This window comes from Myzus persicae, unplaced genomic scaffold (genome assembly GCF_001856785.1).
Source record: "Myzus persicae strain clone G006 unplaced genomic scaffold, MPER_G0061.0, whole genome shotgun sequence".
Taxonomy (NCBI): domain Eukaryota; kingdom Metazoa; phylum Arthropoda; class Insecta; order Hemiptera; family Aphididae; genus Myzus; species Myzus persicae.
This window is the reverse complement of record NW_019104257.1, coordinates 21,416-33,179: the sequence shown is the minus strand read 5'-3', so window position 1 is coordinate 33,179 and position 11,764 is coordinate 21,416. Positions and strand designations below refer to the sequence as shown.

The 11,764-nt window shown below is 29.3% G+C and overlaps 1 protein-coding gene across 1 annotated transcript; it reads right to left on the bottom strand.

The window, feature by feature from the left end:
* Positions 1-10,289: 10,289 nt before the first annotated feature.
* LOC111040542 (SCAN domain-containing protein 3-like) lies at positions 10,290-11,754 on the bottom strand. Its single transcript, XM_022324479.1, has 4 exons — positions 11,274-11,754; positions 11,003-11,209; positions 10,724-10,945; positions 10,290-10,630 (listed from the first exon to the last, which is right to left on the bottom strand). The coding sequence occupies exons 1-4, from the start codon at positions 11,668-11,670 to the stop codon at positions 10,344-10,346; spliced, it is 1,113 nt and encodes a 370-aa protein (XP_022180171.1). The 5' UTR covers positions 11,671-11,754; the 3' UTR covers positions 10,290-10,343.
* Positions 11,755-11,764: the final 10 nt, after the last annotated feature.

The window sequence follows — 11,764 nt, the reverse complement described above, 5'->3', positions numbered from 1 at the left end:
ACCAACATACAAAGATCAAAAATTGGATAAAGAGTTCACGACATCTATATACTTGTATTACGCCGTGAATTCGACGGATTATTATTATTATTATTATTATCATTATTAGCAGAGTAAATTGAATTTTATCCGCATCGCAAATAATATCAGCTCTTCGCTTTCTTGCCTTGTTGAATATATTTATAAATGTATAACTGGTAAATCGGGACAACTGGGGGATTAAGAGGACTCAGCCACCACCGATTGAGATTTAGACAAACAACCAAAAAAAAAAATAGTTAACCATGATTTTTTTTGTCTTATTTTATAGTTGTAAAACAGTGCATTATTCGCAGAAATTCGGTGAGTTATCGAAAACGGATATGCATTCTAACGGACAATAGTTTTCTTCAGGTGAATAGGTCCTTTTTATTGTTTCAACCAGCATAGGCTACATTAGCTACATCTGCAGACTTTGTCAACATCGGTGCTAGGTACCGAATTTCACACCAATCTCTCGAATTCCGTCCAGTTAGTATCTTAAAATAAATGTAACACAAATTCAGTCCCTAGTTGAATTATTAAGCATTATTGTTTTAGTGGTTTACAAACTTAAAGCTGTTATCCTCTGATGATTTTTAATTTGAACATCATAAAAATTAATCAAATAAAGATAATTATTTCATCATTACTAATGGACTGTTACTTTTGATTGATAGTCATAATATGCAAGTACTAAAATACCTATATAACTTATATATTATGATATAATGTATAGTAGTATTATGGTATGTTTAAATTTAAAAATTCCATTTATTTCTAAATTATGTAAGGCAGATGTAAATTGTATTTAACAATATTACTTAATAGTACTTTAGACACTGTACTTATGATTATCAACTGTAGGTGCAAAAATAACACAAATCGTGTCCCGAACGCAATTTCTTCAAAAGGTATGAATCTAATTTGGTATTCATGCACCTTTATTTAAAAATGTGTCTTTTACTGACAAATTAGTTACGTATTATATTCCATAGCTAAAATAAACCTAGCTAACCAATTATTGTATATTTATGTCTGTATATATATGATATACGACGACGAAACAAAGTTATAAGTTCTGATCGTCATACGTGTATAATGTTGTCCTTAGTCGTTATTATATATGAACTGCCTACATAGGTTATTAAACAAAATTATAAATAGGATAAAATACAATAAATTACATTTTTCTATAAAATATTATAACCAATGTTTTAATAGTTAAGAGATTGAAATTCATCAAAATCCAGAAAATTTGAGAATTATTTTTAGACTAGAAATTCATAAAAAAATTATTTTCATAGCTTAGATTAAACATTTTAGTAGAAGATTCTAAACAAGTTTTTTCACATCTATCAATAAAAAAGTTCACTGGACAGTATCATTAATTTTATATAAGCGTTTGGTTTTAAATTTTTTACGATATTTGATATTTAGTGGATTTTAATTATTAAATATAATTATTTAAAATTGTATGCTAGAATGACACACTGTTGCCGTTCAGAATCGTTTTTTGTATATAATGATTTATCTCGGAATTAAAATCTAACACATCCATTACAATGACATACTCGACCACCGACAACTATTGTATAGCATTATTGTGGTACCCACTTGTCCACCTTGTTTTGTACTTTTTAATAATCTTTAATAGTTTATTAAAAGAACAATCAAACTATGTACTAACGGTATTACGATGATCGGTGTGGCCATAAAATGTTTACGTACCGGGATTAAAGGATTACAGATAGCATCAGTATCTGTAAAGCACAACTGTACCTACAAGCAAATTTAAAATACGCTTAAGAGGATGCTATCCACGGATTTGTTCTCTCCGTCTTACTGTCTTCCGTCTTAATATTTGAAAACACAGCCAGAATCTTAAGGATTCCTAAAGGATAATATTAAAAAGTAACCTTTAACTTAACTTGGAATAAGAGTAGTGTAAAATAAATAAATATTTTTGTGGTTAAAACAAGCACATAGATATAGTGGAATACTGTAATATATAAATAATTTATATATGTATATACATATATATTCTTAATATACTCCTATACAACGAAAAATTCAATTTGCATGTATTGAATGATCTCGGAATTCGATGTGATCAAATCTGCCAAGTAACTGGATGGTTGAGAAATAGGGCCGATCTATCGATTCTAACCATTTCCTATATTTTTGTATTCAATTATCAGTTATCATCAATTTTTTAATCTAACAATAAAAAACACTATTCAGAGCGAAGACAATAATATTATATTATTAATTTCATCCGGGTTATAAAAATAAGTACAGGGAATTTTTAAAAGTACCTATCAACTAGTTCCAAACAGTTAACCGAAATCACCAGTAATAAATATATAATACAAAGATCACAGCGGCCGCGGCATCAATAAATCGTGTGGAAAGTAAAATATAATATAACAAATGGCCCGTTGTGTATTACCCAACCATCCTAACAGCTGTCACCTCGTGCTTGTCAGTTTTTTTTTAAATTAATCCCCTTGCCTGCAGCTGCAACAAAACCTGCCACATTCTGGCGCCAGACTATCGCTATCTTTATAGCTACAGTGCGTAGTATTGTATACTCTGCAACCTGTAGTTATTTTTATTTTATTATACCCTAATTATTTTGTATGTTTCCAATAGTTGTTTTCGATGATGAGGTTAAGCACTTGAGCGTTATACGTCTTCCGTAGCCTTGACAATTTACTACATATTTTATAAAGTAATATATCATGTTTTCAAATGGTTTATGCCTAATTCTCCGAAATTAGGTTTTTCGACCAAAAAACGAGTTTTTATTTTTTAATGGTTTTTTTTAAAAATGCCCGATTCGCCGACAACGATGATAATTTATGGTCTACATGCATCTTGGCATAGAGGACGAATATAAGTTTTCACACGAGGTATATAGCACTACATAGAAGATAAAAATCAACCACCCCCCCCCCCCCCCCCCCCATAGGTGTGCAATATATAATAAGTTCTCACACGAAAATTAAATATGAGAATTACAAATTTTCCTCCTACTTCATTCAGACTTAGGACTGACAACTAAAATGTAGATGGGTATACCAAGTTAAAATTATCAATTATTTTATTATTCGACTTACACAAGGGTTTTTTTTTGTGTGGGGATTTAAGTACTGGTATATTTTTTTAGGGAACTTATATAGATTAGAGGCGTCGGAGCTGGTGTGTTTTTAGTACAAAAACAAGTCTTACAGGAAAAACTATTACGATTACACCTCATAGAATAGTGCGATTTCGTTATTATTTTTTTTTTTTCAAATAAAAGAACATTTTACAGGTTGGATCCAAGCGCAATATTTAAAATTAAAATGATATAAGCTTAATTATGCATTTGATAATGTATAGTAAGATTATTTTTTATGAGAAAATTCAAGTGAATAATAATTTTGAGACAATTTAAGTAATCTTTTTAAAAAAAAATTACGTCAGGCAATTAGTTTGGGCTCCACGATTCAACTTTAACGATTGAGATTAGCCATCAACAGGGGCGCATGTAAACTCCGCTACAAGTACCTTTTTTTTTATGTAAACTCCACCAAGAAAAAAAAAGGTAAAATTGGGTTCATATAAACTTTATCAGTGAAGAAAATCAAGTCAAAGTATAAAATTAATATATAGGATAGATATCATGTACATTATTATAATATCCCAAAAAATATAAAAAAATTAATAAAAATAATAATTGTCAGAACAAATCATCCAAATTTTCATGTGTAGGTATTAATGTATTATCATAATAAATAATTTTAATAATCATAAAATATGTATCTAGCAACTTAGGTGTGTTATGTTATGTTATAATATGTGGAACTGTGAGCTAAAACTATGGGATACAATTTGTAGATATTCTGACATCTCAGTCTAATATAAATCCATTATCATAACTATTTATAACGTTCTCTAAAAATATCATTTTGGATTTTTGAGCTTCATTAGTTGAGATACATTATTAAGTTTTACATAAGTACTGTCGGAGTTTCCATATATCTATTACAGGTATGAAAATAAAAACGGCGGAGTTTCCATTACACCTTTATATCACCTTTTTATCTAACCTGTATTCTTGCGGAGTTTACAATCGCCCATCAACAGTAATTCCTTTTTTTCCAGTACCTACAATCCCTAATGTTCTTACCAGTGAGCTGTAGTGCACTTTTTTTATCTATTGTGACATTGCCTTTTTATTTCCACTATTTTACTAATGCGTATAACTTATTTAAAATTAAATCATAATAAACGATATCAGTAGGTACAAACATAGATAGTATGTTAACAATTTGAACAATTCATTTTTAATTTTTAATTTTTTACTAAAGGATATTATTTGTTTGTTATATTTTTGCTCAAAGACGAATTATTTTAATTAAATAGGTGCTTATAATTGTATTGATAGTGTGTATCTAGAGTTATTGCAAATTACTTCTCTAGATTTGGTTATTTGTATGAAAAAATGTATCGTATGGGGTTTAAATAAGGCTTATAATATTATTATAATATTGTTTCACAAGCTCACAGCGTTCGAATGAGTATTTTTTCTTTTCATTCCAGTGTTTGATGAACGTTGCAACACTAAACACACTCTAAGGACAGTGAGGACGTTCTTACCTCTTGGGTACTTCCAGATGGCGTTGATGGATTCATAAATCATAAAGTACACTATTAAAGACAAACTTAGTATAATATAGTAAATCTGTAACATAAAAGAAAAACCATATACTGCGACCTCCTAAAAATTACCAACTAGATTTAAATTTCTACAAGAAGGCTATTTTGAAGTTCATGATCAAAACATTTTTCTACTAGAAAAAGTGTCTTAAGCCAAAAAAATAAAAAAAAAAATACACATAGGTGTCATATGTGCACCTATGTATAACACTGCACATTATATACCAGTACCATCTACCATGTCGATACCAGACTGTATCTTCGATAACTGTATATTTTTAAAACTTTTATAGCTACTATTTTAATATAACGAAAACAAGTAAAAACAATAACAATATTAGGTTTATATCATTATTGAGTCGAATATTTTTATCATTGATATCATTTTCGTTATTTTTCAAAAAATGAAATTGAATATTACATTGTCAATATTTAATGGATACACATTACACATATTATAATATTTCATTAGAAAATTAGTTATTTCTAGTATAATTTTAAAATTAAAGAATATATTTATATTGCTTCGGTTTCATTATTTATAAAAATAAATGTAATTAATGTTGTCAATATTTATATTTTTATCACCTAAATTTCAAATTATAATATTATATTTTATTGATAAATATTATGATACTAGTAGATAGGTAGTATTAATAGTAATTAATAGTCCCCTAAAGCCAGCGCTATACAAGGTGTATTTCTCTAAATTCAAAATGCATAGGTTTATATAGGATTAGCTATACACAACGGATGTAATACGCCGTTTTTTCTACCCGCGGAGGAAAACGACGGTCGGCTTACGTTTTGCGGACGAACGCCGAAGTAATAAAAATGGGGCGTCACCGTTTTCGGCCAAAATGCACCCTTCCCTTTTCGGTCACTGTCTCTTTTGGACAGTTTTCTTTAAAATGTATAATTATAACAACTGAATTTAACAATTTTTATGTTTAATTAAATAAAAAATAAAACAATTGGCAATAAACTGTTATAACATTTTATTATTATTGTTATCATATCAATAAATGTAATTTAAAACAATATTTTAATGATTGTATGAAGTATGAACATTGAACGAAAATGCATAAAAATTAATATAGTCTTATAATACCTATGCAATAATAATTATATAGGTAATATAAAAATATGAATTCAATAATTCATAAATATGTCAACATTGAAAATATTATGATTTCCGATTACATTAGTAGAAAAAAATTAATATAGTCTTATAATACCTATGTTATAATAATTATGATAACAAAATTCACTTTTTATAATTGTATGATATTTGTTTTACACATTTGTAACGACATATTTTACTATTTTTATAATCTTCAATGTAAGCTTCATTTCTTCGTTGCCGTTCCACACTTTTTGCATCACGAGGTGTTTTTAAAATGTTTATACTTCTAATTTTTATGTATATATCTGTTTGAACTTCATTAATGAGGACAGCTAACCAGCTCATTATGGATGGAGTATGTTTATAAAAGCTTTGATTGAAAAAGGAGTGGAACGACTCGCAAGCATTAGTTGTGCTAGCCAAACTTCCCGACGCAGCAGCCCAATATTGAGGTGGAAATAAGAAAATTGTTAAGTCATTTGTTATAATTGTAGGTACATTTTAAAGAAAACCGGCCGAGAAGGGAACGGTAAGTTTTGGCCGAAAAGTGACAGTGTCCGAAAAGGGAAGGGTACATTTTGGCCAAAAAAGGGGCCACCCATAAAAATGCTATCTTCTAATTTTACATTTTTTTAAATTAGAATGGGCTATACCGGTCGGAATACACTGTGTATAGTCCCGACCTAAAAACTGTTTCATACACGATTGTAATTTGTAGTAGTTGGAATCGAAATTGTTATATAATATATGTGTGTGTGTGTGTGTGTGTGTGTGTGTGTTTGTATATATATATATATCATAGTAATTAAAATAAAAATTATAGTAAATATTATAATACCTATGTACTTATTGTAGTGATACAAATCTATGAGTTTGTCACGTGGTTACAAATCACCCGAAGTCTTGAACTCTTTAATAATTGTCTTGCCCTATAATATGAAATATCTAAGTACTCAATATTTCAAAATTGAATAACTCTAAAGCTAAATTGTATGCTGAAAGTTAGTAAGCAACATATGGTTTTGGACAGACCTGAATACAAGGGAAGCTATGTTTACTGAAACCCCTGTAGGCTATAGGTATAAGTATTGGGTACCTATTTAAATATTTCATAAAATTACCTTAATTTTCAGATTATTAAGTATTAACTAAAGTAAATATGTTAGAGAAGACAAAAAAAGAAGACAAAATTTATGTTTCTGTTTTTCTGGCTTTCCGATTAAGATGACAGTAACTCCATATTATTGTATATTTTAATGTCTTCGGCTAATTTCTGCTACTATCAGTTTCGTTGGAACACTTGGAAATCTAGAAAACAGTCACATCCATTGAAAAAAAAAAGTTTAAAAGCGAATTAAGTATTATATTTTATATTGTATAATTTAGTATTATATATTACATTCAATGAAGTGTAATTTTGTTACTAAAGTTATTAATATACATGTATGATGAATATTTTATTCTCCATAAGAACTTAAACTTGCTTATGCTTTTACGTACTTGTAGAACATTTTTTGTGTATCTTTTTACATTTTTTTGCGAGATTCGTGCCTGATTTTGGGTACCTACTGCTAAACTCTTCTAGTCCTTAATACCTAGTTAAATATGCGTATGCGCATAAGCTGTATATGATAATAGGACGTAAGCTAAGCGGCTGGTACGCAAATGATGTACGGCCACTGATATATAGGTATGTTGTATGTAACCTAACCTATACGACTAAAGCCTTCTTATAGGGTGTCGGCACCGATGCGACCAGGACATTTACGGTCGGCCCTTTTTTTCATGCCATTTGTGGATAATTTATTTGTATCTACCTGACTATAAGATTTAGGTGTTATATAATATAATATATGCTTAATTTATGGGGGCTAGGTAAATTGAGTCCGATGTACCATTTTTGTGGTAAGCTGAGTCCTGGGTCTGAAAAGGTTATAGGTAAACTGAATCCCGAATAAGTATCTAAAAAGCACATTTTCCTTCCCACTTTTACAGGCTAAGGGCTGTCTGTTATGCTAACATAACTGGTGTAGTTAAAAATGTGCATTTTTTGTTTTTAATATCTAATAAAATTTACAACGTTGTATATAAAAATCACAAGTAATTATATATATAATATACAAATTCAAGTCAATTTTTTTAAAATTATTTTTATTAGATACTATTTATTATTATTATGTACATGGTAAAAATTTATTTGATAATTCAAATTTTTTTATTTTTTTATTTTGATATTTCAACATTTCTTGTCTCAAAAAAATTGTTTTTTCTATATTTGTTTTTTTCATTTTAATTACTTCTTTGCTACGTATTTTTATATTTGTATCTATTTGAATATCTTTATTCTTTAAGAATATCAATGAAATTGTAAATGTTTGGATGAGAACAATTAAACATTTCATTCGGTCCAAACATGTGCAGCATTATGTAAACTTATCTCGAATTCAATGAAAATTCGATTTGGCTAAAATGTTAAGTCTATTGTTGCACAATAAGTTACAATATATTTGAAAATTTGAATGTAAGTACAAATTTCTTTATTTCCTAACATGGCAAAACTTTGGAAAGCTTTTAAATGTTCCGCCTACGTATATATTGTCTGTATCACAAAGCGTTTTTTAATTAGTTACTGTCGAAAAAATCCGAAAACTTTAAAAATTGTCTTGTTTCGTTCACTTGTCATTAAATCCATTGTTTTAAACCACAGTGTTTTTTGTAATAATTTTAGGAACCGTAATTTCGAAGTTGAACACTTGAACTACAGCCGGTGACTAGTTGTCACAGTCATCGATATAATAAAATTGACGTATTATTGGACGATACGTTTTTATGATAATCGATAAACGGATAATATAGTGTGATAATTTTAGTGCTCATATAAGGTCTATCCAAACACTGTCGTTAAATCGGTAATCGATAATCACTAATTGGTGACTATAGTCACTATCGTTGACTCCAAAAACCTCACACTTTTGATAAAATACAGGACAAAACAACACACTTTTGGTAGGTTAAAACCACACACATTTAATAGATTAAAACGGCACAATTTTAAAAATTGTCGTATCCAAAAACCGCACAGTTATGATTTTGACCCCAAAAAGGTCGATAGCAAAAAACGTATATGTATATGTATAATTCATAATTCATATTTATAATCTCATAGTTCATTTAAAAAAAAATGTATATATTTAAAAATTGTAGACCTATAATATTAATTAATGTCAACTTAAAAATGTATATACTCAATAATTTAAAATATTAATTTAAAAAAAAATTTAAAACTTTCAACGTTTGATTGGCTGAAACCGACTGCCGACGGCATCAAAAGTTTCCTACGTTCATTATATATCGACTTGCTTATTAAATTTACGTCATTGCTTCCTATTACTGCATTATTGTCTATGGATGATATCTCTTTCCGTATTATTTTTCGATGTCTTTCATGAATGGCATTACAAGCCTTGCGTTTACATACATTACGTACCTCTTGAATTTGAATTTTCACAGTTTCCACCTGTTCACGTTTATGTATTATGTGCAGTGTTAGTTATTTTTAGTATATTCTTCAATTGACTGCATGTTGTAACTGTGTATGTACAATTTTTAATATAACACCGCCAAACCTCATTTCCACTAGTATTGACTCTACATTTTCGGTCTTTAAAATCGTCAAGTAATAAGCACTTGCCCCCTTTGTTACTTTCAATAATTTTAAAATCCATTATAAAAATTTAAGATATTAACGTTTTAACACTAAATTATAGACGTGGGTACACTAACCTAATCGAGACCGACTTATAACGAGTGACAACTAAGTACTTGATTATTGAATAGTACATATCTTATAATTTTATCTTTTCACTATTTTCACTAAAAATAGTGTGCGGTTTTAATCCACTATAAATGTACTGTAATTTGTTGTACAATGACCGATAAGCTGTGCGGTTTTTGGCTATCGACCTTTTTAAGGTCAAAATCAAAAGTGTGCTGTTTTTGGATGCAACCAGTCACTAAACAGTACTTATTGAATGTAGAGACTTTTTATTTTTAAGTTATCGTCATTTATAAATTATTTTTTCGAAAAATATTATTACTCGGGACTCAATTTACCTAGCCCTAATATCCACCCAATTATTTGGGGCTCAGTTTACCACTCCCGAATTTATGCTAATAGGTATATATGTTACCGGAAATGTTGACATTTAGGAAATGATGACAATTCCTAGTAAATGTTGACAATTCCTAAAAGCGGAAGGAAATGATATCATCGCCTAGTATATGTTATCATTTCCTAACGATAGTAGGCAAAGATGCCACATTTTTTAAATTTAATCTGACTTATTTATTTAAATATTTCTTTTATTAAACATAATTATTAATTAATCTACTATCACCTTAATAAATAATCAATAAATAAACAAGTATTTTTTTAACATTTTAATTTATGTAATTTAAGCTTTTTCACATTGTTTTATGATTTGCAACGTAGTTACTCATTTTTATTTTCACATGGCAAACTTCCATGACATTTAGAATTACAAATTCTAGATGCCGATCTGCAAGCACACCTGTTCGTCTTGCATTTTGTCTTACATTGACATCGGGTATATCCTTGTGCCCCTGAAATACTATTTACAGTAGCTGCCTCCCGAAGTGATAACGGTTTTTCTGATTGACCTGCCGATTTTAAAACAGTACTTAGATCCAATAAATTTGCTTTGCAAGGATTTATTTCTGATCTCGTGTACATATGTTTTAAAAATCCACTTTCAGTGCCTACAATTAGAAAAAATAAAATAATTAATTTTTATAACGAGTTTGAATACGAAGATGATTAAGACGTTATAAAAATACTAGTGAACTTCTTACATAGCTTGTATAAATCGTCCTTAACTTCTGTTACAACCGCTAATACATTTCTTGGTGATCCACGAGCACGATCTACATCTGGAATACTCAGACGTACTGTAGTTCCAACACTAAGTTCATCATATTTTCTATTGGATGTTTTAACCATTTTTAGTGCCTGTTTTTCTAAATTGTGAGCAGATGATTGACGTGCATCAAGTATATTTTGTTTTCGTTGATCAACTAAATAAATACATTATTAACTTAAATATATTAAACTATATTACATTTTTTTTTTACCAAGTTCTATGTCACTAGTCACTTGTTCCAAGTTACTAGTACACGGTACATTTTCTTCGACTCCCTCGTCTTTGTTTGACTTCAAAATACATTCAATATCTTCCTCAGATTTCAAAGAGCTAATTTCGTCAACCGGTAAACCAATTGATACAACACCTAAACGAGCTGGACAACCAAACATCGCCTCATAAGGTGATCGACCGATACCTAAAAAGAATCAATTAAAATTATTTTTAAAATTAATTATTAATTTTTTAATTACTTATCATACCAGAATGAAAAGCACGATTTTTTCGAAATTGGATAAATTTTAATCCAGATGGCCAATCTGTTGAATTTGTTTCCGCCATCCATGTCGCCAACATATCTTCCACGTCCCGGTTCGCACGTTCTATAGACCCCTGACTCTGACTATGTCTTGGTTTTCCGTGCACTATTTTAACATCGCCCCACATAGTATGTAATTCATTAATTACACTATTAACAAACTCTCTTCCATTATCGGAATGTAGAATTGCTGGCGCTCCAAAAGTTGTATAAATTTCCATTAAGTTATATGCTATTTCTTCTGCTCGTTTAGTCTTTAGTGGTTTAAGTATAACAAATTTTGTCAAGTGATCCTGATAATTCATTATAAATCTGTAATTGTTTATACTCTGCGATTGCATATCAATTAGATCTATTTGTGCACGCGAGTTGTATGCTGAATGCAAAATTGGTTTAGAAACAAGACCTCTTTTTGGATTAGATGATTTTTTATGA